The sequence below is a fragment of the Polypterus senegalus genome, chromosome 8, assembly GCF_016835505.1.
Source record: "Polypterus senegalus isolate Bchr_013 chromosome 8, ASM1683550v1, whole genome shotgun sequence".
Lineage (NCBI taxonomy): Eukaryota > Metazoa > Chordata > Cladistia > Polypteriformes > Polypteridae > Polypterus > Polypterus senegalus.
Window position 1 is genome coordinate 137,706,606 of NC_053161.1, and position 18,721 is coordinate 137,725,326.

General features: G+C 38.8%; 1 protein-coding gene across 2 annotated transcripts in view; it reads left to right on the plus strand.

Moving 5' to 3' along the window:
- The window catches only part of stab2 (stabilin 2), a 247,856-nt gene that overhangs the window by 180,448 nt on the left and 48,687 nt on the right, over nucleotides 1-18,721 (plus strand). For both annotated transcript variants that reach the window (XM_039761804.1, XM_039761805.1), the window contains exons 48-55: nucleotides 433-579; nucleotides 1,217-1,357; nucleotides 2,738-2,800; nucleotides 6,354-6,530; nucleotides 10,525-10,614; nucleotides 11,599-11,745; nucleotides 13,736-13,792; nucleotides 17,479-17,605. In XM_039761804.1, the coding sequence (XP_039617738.1) occupies nucleotides 433-579; nucleotides 1,217-1,357; nucleotides 2,738-2,800; nucleotides 6,354-6,530; nucleotides 10,525-10,614; nucleotides 11,599-11,745; nucleotides 13,736-13,792; nucleotides 17,479-17,605 (949 nt within the window). The remainder of the gene's footprint in view (nucleotides 1-432; nucleotides 580-1,216; nucleotides 1,358-2,737; nucleotides 2,801-6,353; nucleotides 6,531-10,524; nucleotides 10,615-11,598; nucleotides 11,746-13,735; nucleotides 13,793-17,478; nucleotides 17,606-18,721) is intronic.

Genomic DNA, 18,721 nt, shown 5'->3' on the forward strand with positions numbered 1-18,721 from the left:
TTATATTTTTTTATTTTGCACCATGTAATTTAGAAACCTCAAATGCAATGTAAAATCAGTTTTTCTAGCCACGTGGTTGAATTTGCTTGCATCTGTCTACTTTTTTAATTTCAATTGCCTGGAAAACTCGTGCCATCAGTTTCAAGGGGAATGTAAGCCTGTAGTCACTAAATGGCACATAAAACATCAGAATATACAGCATATTCTGGTGTGCAAAGGTCAAAGAAAAATAAGCTGTAAGGTGTAAATCTGTTAAAAGCCAAATTTCCCCTGTGGGACAAATAAAGATCTATCTATCTATCTATCTATCTATCTATCTATCTATCTATCTATCTATCTATCTATCTATCTATCTATTTCTATCTAAAACTCACCATAGTGAGGATACATTTGAAACAATTTTTAATTATTGTGTATTTCCACTTGTTTTAGGTCAAGCAGTGGGCAGCTAAAGGGTTGCTGTCTCAGGTTCTCCGCTATCACATTGTTGGATGCATGCAGCTTGACTCCAGTGACCTTATTATGCCCATGAACATCACCACACTCCAAGGAGAAATGATACAAATCTCTTATTCCCAGGTATTAACTTGTATATCTTCATACTGTAATTAGTGTATATGTCTATAAAATCAATCTGTTCAAACTAACACATAAAAACTGCCTTCTGCTCTGAAACAACTTTGTTCCTAATAGTTCCTCTACTTTTCTGATCAAAAAATTTGGGCTTGAGAGGGGCCAGCATCTAAATGAGATTTTTTAGGTAAGGAAGACAAACAATTTGAGGTAGCGTTGTTATACTCACAAGTCATGGTGCTGGAGAGTGGCAACATGCCATTAGGTCATAACATGCTGCATGATGATTACTGTATGCAAGTAAAACCTACTCTGGTCTGTCCACATGACGACAATAACGTGTAACCCCATAGATAAATAGAGCAAAAATTGTTCCTCATCCCATCAAATTCAACTAGACCCCCCTTTGATTCATAAGGATGCTGAGCACCAATTATACATTAATCCTTATTACAATACTATTACAAAACTCAAATGCATGTTCTGAAAACCTAACATAAATCGGCTCACCCATCTGAAGTAGACAGTTTAGAATTTTGTAATGGCAAGATGGCATTATGGACATCAAGACTAATCTGTTCTGTACAGTGATGGAAAAGAAAGTGAAATATCAGTAATGACTTATTGCTCTTTCCAATTTCAGGGTTCCACATATTTGAATAATGATGCCAAGATACTGTCAACTGAAGCACCCTGTTCCAATGGCATCATCCATATAATAGACAAAATGTTGGAACCTGAACATTTTCAGACAATGCCAACAACTAGCTATGGAAGTATCACAGTAAGTGTTGTTTACAGGTTGAATTTTGAAAACTTTTTTTTTCCCCCAGTTTATTGAATATTCTAAAACAGCATTCATTTTTATGCAGCTTGAGTTGAAACAACATTTTTACACATTAAATCGAAATGCCCTAATGTCTACTCCGTGGTTGGATTATACTGCTGAGAATATTCTTGCTTCTTGTTCTGGTTCCTCTCAGCTCTCCCCAGGAACAGAAATTAAATAGTGGATACATGGATAGTGGCAAAAGTGTAGAAGCACCTGAAAGAGATGAGGAACGCAGCATATATACCGAAAGGTAGAATGAATGAATCTACAAGTTATATGGGATATGGTCAGATCTTGCTCTCTGTAATCCACACTACTCTGATTTATTGAAACTAGAAGACAAGTCTTTGAAAAATGGAGGATTGTTGTGGAACACTTGACTTCATCTTCAGTGACAGAGGAAACCATTCATCTTGCTACTGTTTGAAGACATTGAAGAGGTGGTGGGCATCAAGGGCAACTGTGCCTAAAAGTGCAGACTCCTAGATTATAATGTCTATAAAACAGTGTACTAGGCAAATCTAAATAGGCAAATTACTTGAACATCAATTGTAGGCCCTGAATTGGACATTTTCATTAAGAAAAGTGCATTTAGACATATCCTTAGTAGAGCTAAGTGCACAGACCACCCATTTTACCAAGTAATGCACATTTACTGTAAGTACAATAAACCTAAAGCAGCAGGCAGTGGAATAGAAAAGACAAGAGACATTTACTGCAACTAAATAAAACACTGGATGTCTAAAAGCCTGAGATCTTTCTTCCAACTGTGAAACTTAGTTCCATTATGGTGTCTGGAGTAATTACTTGGTTTGGCTTGTATGGACACTTAAGGCAAAGTTAGTGCTAACCATTCTAAAAGAATGCATTCCTTTCCTGCTGGACCACAATGTCTTCTGGGATGACCAAGTCACCAGATTGTTTGGTGAGCTCAGCCACAAAGCCATCCATATGCTGTGACTGTCACGGTCACCAGATCTGAACTCACTGAAGCATTCACATGAAATCTGGCAATTAGGTCTGAGTTTTGGCTATCTAATGGAAGAATGTTCCCAGATATTCTCTGGAAAATTCTACACATTCAAGCTGTTATGATGACTCTTTAAAAACTGGCACCCTAAAAAACAAAATGATATTAATCTGTGGTTTTGTTCCTTTTAAGACATTAGTGGTATTTTATATTTAAAGATAGTACTGTGTGATGTTTCCAGAAGCTCACTACTATGACATTTCTGTATAAAGGAGGACTGCTTGATTTTTCAAACTAAGCTGGTGTTTTAGTGCTCAGTTTTCTAACATACTTTTTAACGCTTAGTCTTCTTTTTTATACAGCAGGATAATTTAACTACAGTGGCAGAAAACCATGGATATAAAAAATTTATGAAGTTACTGCAGGTTAGTGTCCTTTCTCTAATATATTTTCATTAGGTGATCTGCTTTGGTTGTCAGAATTCATCGTACCCAAAATTAAACAAAATACTGTACAAGATCATGCCATGTCAATAAATGACAATTCTAAGTATTTGTAATTGCAATTGAGAAGATATTAGATGATGTATCTCCACATGGGTACTGAAATGAGAAGAAACCTTGAAACCGAATCAATGAGATCAAAGGCTCTTAGTGGGCTCACTGGAAGACTGAGGCTACATGTAAAAGACTTTTAGAATTATCCTCCTCATGAATGCAGTTGGGCCACAAGGTGTTACATGGTGCGGGGCCTACCATATCACCTTGTTTCAGTAGCATCTTGTCTCTGTGGGTAATATGAAACATTTAAGACCCTTACAGTATATGAGAATCGATATATCGATTCCTGTTAAATTGTATACAGTTGCTGTCCTCCAATGTGTTGGAGAAAGACCAGAGATATTTAGTCTAGCCAACAGAGGTTGGACAGCATGAAACTGAACTAAATTAGGTTTTAAGCAAGATTGGATTTTATTGTTCACCTTCCTCCATGGACTTTAATTAGATTATCACAAGATTTATTTTGGGCTGGTTCTGCTTTTCCTCCCAGTGAATCTTTTATTAGGAATCATTTATTGCGTTAATTAGTAAACTATTTGCATTAATCTGGTGCTTAATACAAATCACCAGCTCCTTTATCTATCTTCAAATTAATAAACAGCATGCAGACACATTCAAGAAGTTAACTTGATGTCCAACCAAATGATAGATGTGTAAGTTCTCATCACTGACCTTGATATAATTGTTGGTGTCAGACATAGTGGGTCCAGAAGTTAGGAGCAACACACCCCCATGGGGTTTTCATGCTCTGCAGTCCCTCAATTTGCTAGGGACTGTGCAATAAACAAACAAAATCCAGTGATTTGGAGGTTCTGTGGGCAAAACACCTTGTTATTAAGCGACATGAGAGGAGAAAGGCCAGATCTGTACAACAGATAGGCCTCGGATACTCAAATAATAGCTTCTTACAAGTGGTGTGGAAAAAGGCATCGCTAAACACATAACACATTTGACCTTAACAACATAAGATTCAGTCAGGCTCAACTCACGCCAACTAAGAACACTGGAAAATGTTTTCTGGTTTAATAAATACTAATTTTTGCAACAATATATAGATACACCAACGGCACACAATGTCTAGTAAAGAACTGTTGATGTGCCATTTGGGTCACCTTTTTTAATAAGTGCAGAGTTCCAAAAATACACAGGTGCTCTATGGCGCAAATATGTACAAAAAAACAAAAGCAAAATAGCCAGGTAAGGCAGAGAGTGGTTCAAGGCTCTGTAGAGCAGTCGATGTGGGAGCTTCGTCCCGCTGTCTGCTTTCTGCAGAAGGAGACAATGCCTGCCTGGAGCACCTTGGCTTTATAGTGACTGGACTGAAAATGGTGGGGTCAGTTGCCCTGACTGGGCGGTTTCTTTCTCCTTTGGGTCAAGGAAGAGATAATACTGTCAGTGACCCATTGAGTCCCAGAGTGCTAGTGCTTACCTCTGATGAGCCCAGAAAATATACATATATATTTTCACTGATATATATATATATATATATATATATATATATATATATATATATATATATATATATATATATATATATATATATATATATATATATATATATTCTAATAGTGGCCACTAAGGGCCTCAATGAGCACTAAACCCCCAAGACAGTTTTACTTGACACAGTCCTACCCTACCCTTTCATTGTTTTGAAAATACCTTAAGACGTTTCTTAATTCAGAAAACACAATACATGGGATGACAAATAATTACACGTCAGCTTCTAGAAACAAATAGCCAAGTCACTGATAACTTAGTAATTTAATCAATAGAACTGCCTAAGGTGAATTCGCTCACTTTTTAATGGTCTGACCTGATTTTGGTTCTGGAGGATGACAAACCGTTTGTCAGCTGTACATGATTAGGTTGAGACGGCAAAAAAAAGCCAGATGGCTAGCTTTTGCTAGCACCAAGCAATGTCTGGGTATGAGAAATGAGCCAGCAATGGTGGAACCATGACTGTTGGCACAGCTATAGCTCTCCTCCATTGCTGGCTGATGACGGCAGCACTCAGCCCATGCATATAGATAAACAAACGTGAATTCCAATTTGATCATTCACATTCATGTCGCATGGCCACAAATTGAATACGTATCCGATGTAAGACCACATATGAAAGTCTGAAATGTGATTTAAAAAGATTGGATTTCTAAGTTCACACAGGCCTGGAAATATCAGATTTGTGTAACTTTAAAGCAAAAAATCAAATGTAGCGTTTGATGGGATCTTTAGTTTCTATTTGGAGTTTGATCTATTCTGTTCTTTTTGGCTACAGATATTTGGGTCTCATTTTATTAATTTAGAAAGATTGTTTTGACTTCCCAATACTGACTTCAGCCTGCTTTCTGTCCAAAATTTTTCACCTGCTCTTTTTCGTTACATTCATCTCCTGGGTGTTTTTCTTTTCTTTCTGCAAAACCACACTAAGTGTTTCCTTACACATAAGATTTTGTATGTTTGGATTCCCTGATATGAATTCAATCTTTTGGTCCAAATGAGGCCTTTAAAAAGTCCTAGCAGGTGTGTCCTACTCTGGTCCTGGTGGGCCACAGTGGCTGCAGGTTTTCATTCTAACCCTTTTCCTAATCGGTGACCAGTTTTCACTGCTAATTAACTCAGTTTCCCTTAATTTTAATAGCCCTGTTTTTAAGGATTCAGTCCTCTTCATTAAATGGCAGCCACACAGAAATGAGATGTGAAATGAGCCAACAGGTGACCAGCTAAACTGGAATGTCAAGCTCCAGCCAATTTCACTGTAACCAGTTTCTATATGAGAAGCCAGTTCTTGCTGTTAAGTAAAGCCGTTATTGAATATCCTGACTTGTTGTTGCTCTCTTTCTGCCACAGTAGACTGTACATTTTCTGTTTTTTCTAAGACCACCATCAAGGTGTTTCGGTGACCTAAGCAGACCAACATGACCGAGACCTTCACCTTTCTTTATTTTCAGGTTAGTTGGTCATGTGGCGGCTTGTTTTGTGTCTCATTATTGTTTGGCTGCTCATTAAGGAAAAAGAAACAACTAAGGGGTCTGAGTCACGTCAATTAAAACTAAGGCAAAACAAGTTAATCAGCAGCAAAAATGGCTCACTAATTAAGAATATGATTAGACTGAAAACCTGCAGCCACTGCGGCCCATCAGGACCGGAGTGGGACACCACTGTCCTATGAGTTTGGCTTCAAAGGATCAGTTTCTTCAGTCCTGGGTGGCCTTCAAGGTTTTTCCAGCCTGTGGGTCAGGTTGACTTTGCAGTGCATTTCAGCAAGTATCTTTGCAGTGGTTCTTCAGTTCCGCCACCCCCACACTGGTTTGCCAGAGGTTTTAAACTATGACTATATATACATGCTCCTGAAAATAATATAAATGAAATTGATTATTTTACATATTCATTTGACAGTTTCCTTGCACTCTGCTTACAGGATACAGATGTGCTGACCCTCATAAACAACCCCATACATCAGCCCGTCACCCTATTTTGGCCAACAGACAGTGCAATGATGGCTCTCCCTAAAGAGCAACAGGATTTTCTCTTCAACAAAGATAATAAGGCAAAATTAGAAGAATATCTGAAGTATCACATCATCAGGGATGGGAAGGTGAGAACTTCATTTAGTACAAATTGTACAATTACTACTGAAGAACAATTAGTGCTTTGATTTTCAGCATGAGAAATGAACCTTTGGAAGGAAACATTAATCAGCCATAAATGAAACATGTAATGCAAACAGAATAGAACCAGAACTGAGATAAACACAGTAAGTACCAAATGTATTTCACCTGAATACAAGCTCCTTAAAACTGTTCATGTCCTTTTTTCTTGCAATCGAATGCTAGCCCAAGACATACCTACTCACACCTCAAAACACTCAAATATTAGAAAAAATGTTTTCTAATTTCTAGATTTTTACATTTCAAGATGGTTATGTAACAAAGCTCATACAGTGTAAGTGTAAGTTACCATATTTTCATATGGGTGGCTAAATGCAAACTATATTTGTATGTAAAAATAGAAAAAAACCATGTACTGTATGTTTGCATTACTATTTAAAACATAAATCTCAGCGACAAATTGTTGATTATATTTGCTGTCCAGTAATCATAGAAGGTCTTGATACTTTCAGCTACTGAAGACTGCCAAGATTTAGTTGTTTACTTTCCCTTCTTCTCACCCAGCATTGCACTGTTCATACTCCATGACTGTTGCTGATGCCTCTGAAGTTTAGCCGAACTTAAACTTTAGAGCAGATTAGAATAGACACCAAATGTCCATTTTGAGAAGAGGCTTCTCATGAATAATAACAATTTGAAAGAGTGGATTTAATCATCCTTACTCTTAAAACAACAGTGGGTGAGGTCAGGTCAGGTTGGGGAGCATGCACTGGTACAGTGTGTTTCTGCACCAACCACACAACAAAACAGCCCTGGTTGTCAACCCCCCAGGGCAGACAGGCAGTCTAGTCTCACCCTCCGGAAAAGACCCTCTGTCCGTCACAGCCAGGTGTTATGTGGGCATCCCCTTGGCCTGGTCCAGCCGCTTGGGTCCTTAACAATGAAGATCCTTTGGGGAATCGCACCACATAGCCGTAGTGCTATAACTGATGCTCCCTCACAATGCAGGCAATGTGCCACATTCGGGACTCCATGAGCAACTGCTCATTCAACACAAAGTCAAACCAGCAGAACCCAAGGATTTTCCAGAGAGACACAGTACCAAAGGAGTCCAGTCTTCGTCTTAGGTCACATGATAGCGTCCATGTCTCACAACCATATAGCAAGACAGGAAGCACCAGGACTCTAAAGACTTGGATCTTCATCCTTTTGCATAGATATCGTTAGAGCCACGCACCCCTTTCCAGCGACCTCATGACCCCCCATGCTCTCCCAATCTGTCTACTGACTTCACAGGAAGAGTCACCAGAGACATGAATGTCACTGCCAGGGTAAGTAAACCTCTCAACAAGGTCAACACTCTCAGACACACTGCTGATGGCTGTGCCCAAGAGGTCATTAAAAGCCTGGATCTTGGTTTTTATCCAGGACACTCGCATGCCCAGACATTCAACAGCACCATAACAATATAGATATATTTAGGGTGGTCCAGATCTAATTATGCAACTTTTAATGCAATGGAGGAAAACAATGCAAGACATAAGAATTGTTTGAAATATCTTGTAATAAATGAAAATGGACTTCCATTTAAATAATTCACTGATTGTCCATGTAATGTTCCACTTGTCCTCCATTCCGTTGTGAATTCTCTATGTAATAAACTTAAGTTATAGCGTAATGAAAATTGCATAATTAGATCTGGACCACCCTGTATGCAGAGAAATTATACTTTGTGAGACCAAGCTACTTTTTGAAATAGTTTAACAGAATGGCCACTTTGAAGTTCACTTGCAATATAGAATTTCTATGCAAATATCAATTCAGAAACACATTTGGCAATTCTTGTCTATACCTTTCATGCACACAGCTAAGTCTTCATGCAGCTGACCACATGTGAAACCACGTGATAATTTTGTACCCTGAAACAATGTTGAAATGTTGAAATTATTTAATTCAGTTATGTTAACATATTCCATGTAAATAAAATTAATATTTCCTTAAGAATATTATCTCAAGCCAAATTTACTGTGGCTAATATAACACAATAGTTAATTCGACCAGCTTTAAAACACACTGGTGAGGCCTCATCTGGAGTACTATGTGTAATTATGGCTGGGAAAAAATATAGCAGCACTAAAAAAAGGTTGCGAGAAAAATAACTATTGTAGGCTGATTCTTAGGACTGCAGGGGATGAGTTAAGAGGAAAGACTGAAGGAGCTGAACATTTTCCCTTCAAACAAACAGAGGTGACATGATTGAAATGTTTAAAATTATGACAGGAATTAGTACAGTGGATCGAAGAGGTTATTTTAAAATGAGTTCAGCAAGAATATGGGGACATAGTTGGAAACTTGTTTAAGGCAAATTTTGCACAAATATTAGGAAGTTTGTCTTCACATAAATATCCATAGACACATGAAATAAGCTACCAAGTAGCCTGGTAGACAGTAGGACTTTAGGGACTTTCAAAACTAGACTTGAAAATATTGTACAAATATTAGAAGGTTTTTTGTCACGCAGTGAACCATAGGCTATATCCATACAACTACAGTTTAGCTTAAACACTCCGACATTAGTCTCTGTTTTTGCCCTTCGTCCACACCACCTCTGAAAATAAAGACTTGAAAATGTTTAATCTTGATGTGGGACATTATTATGTGTCTGAGCAAATCAGGCAAGTCATCAAGACAGAGCTAACAGCCCCAAGACAAGTCTTTGAAAGGAAGCTCTCTGTGTATGAGGGACTTGTCAGTGGCTGCAGACAAGGAAAAAGGAAGGCAAAGTGGTTCCCAGTCGAAGTTGCATTCAGAGACTTTGCAGTACGATCTCTGGCCAGCGTATTGAGGAAGAGAAGAGCCATCCACAAAGTCACTGAAGAGGCAGAAAAAGCCTCTCGATGGCTATGGCTCAAGAGAAGAGCAGCATGAGGGGCGGGTAAAGTAGCTAACTGGCCAGCTGCACTCAAGCTGGGATCTGAATAGCTGGGTCACCTGGAGGGGAGTGTATGATGTTGAAATCAAACAGATGATGATTCCAGGAACATCCCTGAACATATGTCAGGATGTGCATCGCTAAATGTGTTACTAACACATATGCTGGTAACATATGTACCAATGTGCTGCTGATCTAGAATGTGATAAAATGCAATGAAACATTGAAGTGAATTAACTAATAATAAAAAAAAAAACTCCTCTGTAAAAATAAATGGCAGACAACATTATAGAACACATATCTACCAGGTGGGCCTTTGAAGACTGGATGGGATATTTGGATTTCCTACTCTTCTGTATGGATGGTGCAAATGAATGGACACTAGATGGCACTGTTGTCCACCTTTTCCCAACAGACAGAAGCAGGACACAGGTTAAAAGCACAAAGAAGGTTTTTAATTCTCTTCTTTCTTCTTTGTATAGTGTACCCAAAGCACCACAGCCACAATAAACCCAACAATGAAGCACTAATAATACCTAATAGTTTTCTTCTTCACACCTCGCAGCAAGCATTGTCCACCTCCTCCTGACTCAGGCTCACCAACAGTCCTTTGTAAAGTCCTTGAACCCGGAAGTACTTCCTTCCTTCCGTCCTTGTGACTTGCCAGCACTTCCAGGTCAGAGAGAACTTTAGTTTTCTTGTCAGCCCGGAAGTACTTCTGGGTTTCTGCCCACATGATCCGCTAGTACTTCCGGGCAAGGTGAGCACTTAGACTCCCACCATCTTCCCACAGCGTCCCCTGGTAGCACCCACTGCACCTAGCAGGGCTGTGTTTCCGAACTCCAAGTCCCATAGTGTCCTGTGGGAACCAGGGACACCGCTCCAGGGGAGCTGCCATCTAGCGTCTTGGGGGAGGCAGTGTCCTAGAAAAGCTGTCTTCTCCCATCTTTACCTTCTCGTGGTGTCCCGGCCGAGTTGAGCTGTTGGCCATCCATCACAAGGGAAATATTTAAATAAAATGAGGAATTAATTATTATTTCTTTCTGCAGATTTTTGCTGCTGATCTTCCCTATACAAAAGCTTTAAAGACAATGCAAGGGTCAGATCTCAGTGTCAGCTGTGGGGCTAAAGACGGCATTGTAAGTTACATACATATACCCTTAAAATGTTGTATTTGAAATTATCTGTCTGTGCTGTTATTTGTCTTTTTCATTTTATATAATACTTAGTTACCCACAGCTTATTTGATTTGTCCTTGAAGATATTCAAATATATCCTTTTTCAAATTGAAACTCACATTGGAATCTTGTCTCTAGGGTGATATGGCAGCACATTAGGTAGTCCTGCCACCTAATATTGCTTGCCTGTTCATTTCCCAGCTCCTTGGAATTTACATGTCCTCCCCCTGTTTTAGATTCTTAGCCCAAACAGATCATGTCAGATTGATGGGTGTCTGTAAACTGGAGCAGGGTGTGTGCTGAAAATGTGCCCTTTGATGGGCTGGCATTCTGTCAGCATTGCTTGAAGTATCTTTTGTTCACTTTTGTTATTGTCAATTGCTTTGAGATGATGTTTTCAGTTAGAAGATATAAAGCTTCATTAACCACAGAATTTATGGTCTAATGAGATGCAATTGATGGCACTTGTCTCTGGTCAGTAACAATGTAATTTCTTGTCCAATAAAATCACCCTAAGGCCACAGCCAGAAAATTTAAGAGTTAGCCAACAGTAGAATATTTGTCAAGACCTAAGAAACCTTGGATGGACGGACGGCCTAAAATGCTGCAGCACTACAGTAGAGTAGAAGAGAGGTAGCATTGTTTTCTGGAAGGCTTTCATTTCTTCTCTTTATTGCACTGTAGTACTAGGGTGTTTTACCATGTTAGCCATTATTGATGCAATGGGAAATCAAGCAAAATGACACCTTCTACTGGCTAACTACAAAGATTACAATATTCAAGCTTTCAAGCCAACTCGGGCTCCTTCTTGCCTGAAGAAGAAACCTGAGTTGACTGAAAATCTTGTATATCGTAATCTCTTAGTTAAACTCTTCTGGACTCTGTAAAGGCAAATGGTGTTGTCTGGTGCCCTCTCCAACCTAACTGGCTTCATGTGTTTTGCAGGGTGCACTGTTCCTAAATGATCAGAAATGTCGAATTGTCCAGAGGCAGTTGGAGTTCACCGGAGGAATCGCACATGGCATCGACTGCATGCTGGTGCCTCCCAGTGTGGGGGGCCGCTGTGATATTATGAGCACTCTCGAACTTTGGGTGAGTATATGAGAATGTGCAGAGACTTCTGAACAGTGGATAATATTAATGTTTTAGGTCTAAACCATTTTTGTTGTTAACTTGGATTTCAAAATAATCTTTCATGAACAGTGATGCTATAGATTAGACTAGATAAAATTAGACGGGCGGCACGGTGGTGCAGTGGTAGCGCTGCTGCCTCACAGTTAGGAGACCTGGGTTCGCTTCCTGGGTCTTCCCTGCGTGGAGTTTGCATGTTCTCCCCGTGTCTGCGTGGGTTTCCTCCGGGCGCTCCGGTTTCCTCCTACAGTCCAAAGACATGCTGGTTAGGTGGATTGGTGATTCTAAAATTGGCCGTGGTTGTGTTTGTGTGTGTCCTGCGGTGGGTTGGCACCTTGCCCAGGATTGGTTCATGCCCTGTGTTGGCTGGGATTGGCTCCAGCAGACCCCTGTGTTCGGATTCAGCGGGTTGGAAAATGGATGGATGGATAAAATTAGATTTTTCCCATGTGGAAATTAAGAATCCTTTCATGCAATACAGAGAAACTGTTGAGTGTGTGGTATATTTTCTTGATACTTTAACTGAATAGGGTCAAGTTAAATCTGGAGTTTTCAAAAAGGTGGTAACATGGAAAGTTAATATTGGATTCAGGTAAGGAGTTGTTTGTTCTGTCACTGCCTACTTCCAGGTAATCATATGAAATGTCTGGCAAAATGCCCTTGATATTTTAAAGTGTCATCTTCTGAAAGGGTTCCATCAAGCATTCAACACTTTACACTTAATGGGAATGATTGAGAGATGTGGGTGTGGAACCTTGCAACAAAGACAACGGAAAGAGTCTGGCGGACTCCAGTGAAAACTTTTTAAATGGTCATTAATTGTGTACTGCCTTCACTGAAAGGTTCTGTTTCAGGTTGAACTAGTCACCTTGAGTGTTTTACATAGGACCAATTTAATGGGTATTCCTCTTGCACAAACCATTTTACTTTAACACTTTAGCAGGAATTTCATTAATCCAGCAAAACTTCTCAGTGAATCAAACCAAAATTACATAAGGGTTTTATACATAAAGAATTACCATCACGATCTCCATTATTTTCTTTCCACTTATCCTGATGAAAGTTGTGGTGGCAACACGCTGAACAAGGCCGACCAGGCCAACCTACTCTTAGCAACCTTCTTCAGCAGTGCCTGGGGAATTCTCTAATGTTCCCAGCTCAGTCGAGAGATATGATCTCTCCAGCATGACCAGGGCCCGTTTTTGGGTCTTCTTCTAGTGAGCCTTGACTTGTACATCTCCCAAGGTAGGCATCTAGGACAGTATTTCTCAGCCTTTTTGGTGTCACAACACACTTTTGCCCATTATTATCTTTGTGACCCAATGTGCAAGGGGCCCCCTTGGCAATTTTAGAGTGACTATTGGAGCTACATGTCCTTCTTGGTTATTCTAGTGTTTTTATTACAGCTATGTGCCCCTCTTGGTGATCTCAGGATGATCATCAGAGTAGGAGTGGGGTTCCCCAACTCCATCGTCAAAGTGAGGATCACCCTTGGTGACTGCAGCCCATTCGTCAGAGTGGGAAGGGAATTGAGCATGATTGTCAGAATGGTGACCCACCACATCCCACTTCCTATATAAGTACAGTAATAGCAATTCACCCACCACTGGCCGCCAAAAGTGGGTCGCAGTTGAGAAACACTGATCACCATCAACTAAGTCTCTTTCTTTCTTTCTTTCTTTCTTTCTTTCTTTCTTTTTTTCTCCAGAGGATACTTGTGTAATTTAATTCAGTTTATCCGGGTATTGTGGTCTTATCTGAGTACATCCACTTTTACTTTCCTTATTCATTTTCCCACTTAAAGGTTCTTCTAACCAATCAGCACTAAAGGAGGAGCAGGTAGTTCCTGAATACAGCATGGTATCCAAGCATGAACAAACATGACTAAGCTAAAGTGATTTATATATATGACCTGTAGCTCATATCTGCCTCCATTTATTTTCCGTGACAGGGTGATTGTGGGTACTGCTATAATGTGCCAAAGTGTCCTGGGAACTTTAAACCACAGGTAAGAAATCAGCTTTGTTTTTAATTAACTGATTTTTTCTGTTGTATAAACTAGATGTGTTTCCCAGCATTGTCTGACTTTATTTCAAAATGTTATTTTACACTAATATCAGCAAGAAACATGCCATTGCCCATGAGAGAATCTGCAAAATACCGACTCAGAGGAAACTGCAGTTGTTTGAAAAGGAAGGGGTAATGAAGGGACAGAAGGAGAAGAAGCCACAGTACACTATTAATGTGGGCTATTGATTCTGCCCCTGAACTGCCTTGCTGAGACTGCCGTTCACCTTCAACCAGTCAGCTTTAAAAGTTAGTCTCTGACAAGCTCAACAACGGAAATGCAACTGTATCACATTCGCTAAGCCCTCCCTGCCACTTCATCAAAATACCATAGAGCCTATATTTTTAGTGGGACTACATCCGAGTTATCTTTGAATTGTAATGAGAATATGTACAGCTATTTGTGAGCAGTGCGACATACATACATACATACATACATATAAATAGACACTGTTTTATCTTGGTAGAGTAATATATGTATTGCTGTACTTTTCCCTATTGTATTATTAATATGCAGCCTTAGAATACCTAATCTCACAGACTTACCACTGTTTATAAGATATTATTTTATATAACTTCTCCCCACCTTCCCTTCTATATCTATAACCTCAGGCAATTAGATGTAGTAAAAAGACAAGCAGGAGTTAAGTTACACATAAAATAATGTATTACTGATAATATTCATAAATAATAACAAAATGCAAAGTACATTTGAATATTAACAACCATACAACCTGATAAAATGGTGATGTGTAGTTCAGGTGGCACACAGACTTGTAGTTACTTATAATGTCTCTAGTTAAGGCATCGTTGGTGCTCAGCTTTCAGCCACATGTCTGTTCAATATGTCTGCTGAGCTGTGCTCTTCATTGTGTTGTCTTCATCATCACAGGTTAGCAAGAGAGATGCTTCTTCATCATATGTTGGTTAGAGAGAGAGAATGTGGTTGAGCAAGCAAATTTATAGGTTTTCTGTCCAACTCCCTACAGCGAATAGGATATCATGGTACATGAAGGCCTCTGAGACAAGCCAATTCCAAACAGCCATACCTCAGACCAATGGGTGAAATAGAACATCTTATTAATCCACAAGGAGAAATTCAAAAAACATATGATACACAGATGTCAACTTAAAGTACAGTATAAAACAACAGCATTAAAAAATAGAATACAATAGACTATTATGCTAGAATAACGCTACTAGACTGTCTGCACTCTCTCCCTATAGCTTCTGGCAGAATGGCACTATGGAGGTATGAACCTGTGGTTACACACATTCCAAGAAAGCAACCCCTGTTGTTCATTATGGCATCTAATTTTACCATCATCCTCTTATTTCCAATAAGTACCCAGGTCTGCCCTGTGATGGAGCTGGCTGTACTGGCTGCTGTATGGTAACTTTAAACACAATCAGTAATAATTTTTTTGACAAGTTATTTACAGTAGATGTGAGGTTACGACCACTGGTTAACATCAGGAGTTAATTTATTACACCACAACTTCAGAGATGTGGGAAGATGCCAGAGCACTTGAAAATTTGAGGAGAAAAACGTTGAAAGGGAGTGCTGAAGTCATGTCCTTTGAGGTGTATGGCTTCAGCACGAACATGAGAGTCAATAGAAATTGTTAGGTCCTCTAACAGCACTTCTTTTGGATTTCACATGGCCAAAAGAACTTGTTAAGTCTGCTTGTTGAAAGGACGGACCAACCAATGGTTTGCCTTTGCTATCCATAGAAGCCCTTTGGTATCCACAGAAACATTATGAATTAAAACATATTTTTTCAATATTCAGATTCAGGTCCAGACCTGCTGCTATATCAATCTGGAAATGCATTCATAAGTTGTTGTTCTGCATTTTAACTTAGTCATTTGTTGGCAAATGTTATGTTGTTATTAGTAAAATAATAAAAAAAGACTCCACTTTTAGTGCATTTTGTAAAGGCTAAATAACTTGAAACAATGCTAATTTTTCAATACATTAACCCTTTAAACTCAGCCACATAATTTTGGACCCACTGGTGGGACTGAACAATATTGCAGAATTCAAAAAAACAACTGCATAAAATCATTCATTTCCTCATTGCCATAATTAAAATACCAAGATTTGCAGTTAAAATGCTGTATTGCATATACCAATCCCATGTTGCAATGTTTTCATTCTTCCCTCAAAGATGGCCAAATCACTGTGTCACAGCAACCCATGGGTACGTGACTTTCTGTCTGATGGACAGAGGAGAGTTTCAGCTTTTATACTAAAGCATATTCCACTTTCTATATTTTCCAATTTGTATATTTCAGATTTTTTTTTGTAAAGACACTATTGGTCTTATAATTTAGATCCACAGTATAATTTCTTTACCAACTATGTATGTTTTCACAGAGTAAGATCTGCTCTGCAAAATGATACATAAGCCGTGGTGTTCAATGATGCATATGTATGTTATGGGCACGTTTTTACTGGGTGTTTCTGACACTTTTATAGTGTTTGGAAACACCTTTGGAAATTAAAAAGTGCATTTTATATTCCTGTAACATATATGTAACAACACAACAAATTCTCGAGAAAGTCTGACCTTGATTGGTAGAACATGAATATTGAATAAAAGATAATGAAGTTATAACCAGTTAAATCAAATTAGCAGAAAACAGACATAGATGTGTTTAAAGAGTCAATAGATTAAATAACTTAATGAATAAGACTGTATCTTACAGGAATACTCCACTCATAAATTTTATATTTTTATATGTTACTTACCCCATGTGATTTTAGTGGTAGCTAAGAAAAATTTTTCATCTTATGTTTCCATGCTGAACAAACATAAAAGACCAGATAGACCGGAACGCAATAGTGACGAGTCCAACAGTGCAGGATAATGGCAAACAATGTAACAATATCCATGGAAACAATGTCACGTTACCTGTTTTACATAAGCCACATGTCAAGTCATCCAGTCATATGCTCAAAATGCGCAAAACACATGCTTTTTGGTAAAATGCTATATAGTTAAATAGTTACAGAACTTCTGGAACAAGCCAAGCAGGGCAAATCATAAACATGAAACTAAAGCATTTTTTTGTTGTTTGTTTTTTCTGTCCACCCTGGCCATCGGACCTTACTTATTCTATGTTAATTAATGTTGACTTATGTTTATTTTTTATTGTGTCTTCTATTTTTCTATTCATTTTGTAAAGCACTTTGAGCTACATTTTTTTGTATGAATATGTTTTATATAAATAAATGTTGATTGATTGATTGATCATGGGAAAGATTTTTTGAATTGTAGACCTACCTCCCCACCTCATTCATTAATCAAGAGTCCTGTCTTCAATTCAAAAAGTCTTTCCCATGATGCTTTAGGTTTTCTCTGGACTCCATTTTTTTTTCTATTGCCATCCCATCCAGAGCAGGTCCGTGTCATACTATTAGGAGTAGGGCCCAGAGCTATCGGGATATCAGAATCAGAAAACTTCCTGAGGGAAACTGTTTAAACATTTTATTAATATAAATATATGCTCTACCCCCAGCATTCCTACAGTGGACTCTGAGAAGCAGTATTAAAACTATTACTGATTGATTGATTGATTGATTGATCATCTCCATAGTAAACAATATTTATTTTTACACAGATCACAAAGGAGCAATGCACCTATATGCCATCTTTGAGGAAGAACATTAAAGGCTGTCGAAATAAGTGTGCCCAAGTCTTCTGGAGATCAAAATGTTGTTCCAATTATTTTGGCAAGGATTGCCAAGGTAGTTTAACCTGCGTTTTTGACATTCTTAGCAAGTAAATCTGTGCCTATCTAAATAAAAATGAAAGCTGTGCTGGTCACCCCACAGATCAGATGTCCCTTTTTTTATCTCCACAACTTTCTTGCCTAACTCTTTTAGGGCAGATGTCGTCTTTTGTCAACATAAAAGGTTGAGGGGCAAAAGGTGCAAAAATCTGTAAACGTTGATAAAACTCACCGTTATGTTCTGGGTAGACCCTCTTTATTTGGAGGACTGTTAGACTCGTTGACAATGAATCCCTGTGTGTGTAGAGTAGAGTAAACAACACCTAAAATGGCAGCAGCATCAGATAAGAGAGCGAAGTGAGTGTACAAAGCAAAATGCTCTGTGCGTATTACTTATTTATTAACGGATTTACTTATTGTGCATTACTGCTGAACTGGACTCTGACATATTGAATTCCGATTTTGATGCAAGTGATCTGGAGCTTGAAAACAATCAGGACCTGCATCAGTTCATCGGTCCCCAGCTGATCGTGCAGCTGTCATGCCTACAGCAAAGTTCTCCTGGGAAGACTACACAGACGCTTAAAAACTCTGACTGTGATGCAAATGATCAGGAAATCAAAAATGAAGGACAGGTACCTGCATCAGCTGATCACTTCCCAGCTGATAATAGTTTTGAACATGCTAGTGTTGCTGACGCCCCCATAACAACGTAGATCCATGGCAGACAAACTGGCAACTGGACTTCATCAAGCGACACAGCGTGCTAGTGGACACTACGGTTTGCCAGCCACTCAACTACTTACTTACAGGAAATGCCTTTCAGCTTATGAGTGATGAGACAAACAGCTATGCAATAAGTAGATGAATGTACATACAGTAGGCGACCATGGAACAGAAAAGAGAGTGACATTTGTCATAAATAAGTGTTGACTTGTGTATGAAACCACTGCTTTGTGTGCTTTTCAGAAAATTGAGTTTTTTGGAATAATATTCAGCAATGGAACAAAAGGAATTAAAAATAATTAGCCCTAAAAGAGTGAATTATGTTTTTTATGGAAGTAAGAGTATGCGGAACCACAGAAAAGAAGTTCATAGCCATGTGACAAGACAATTACCAGATTCTTAAAGT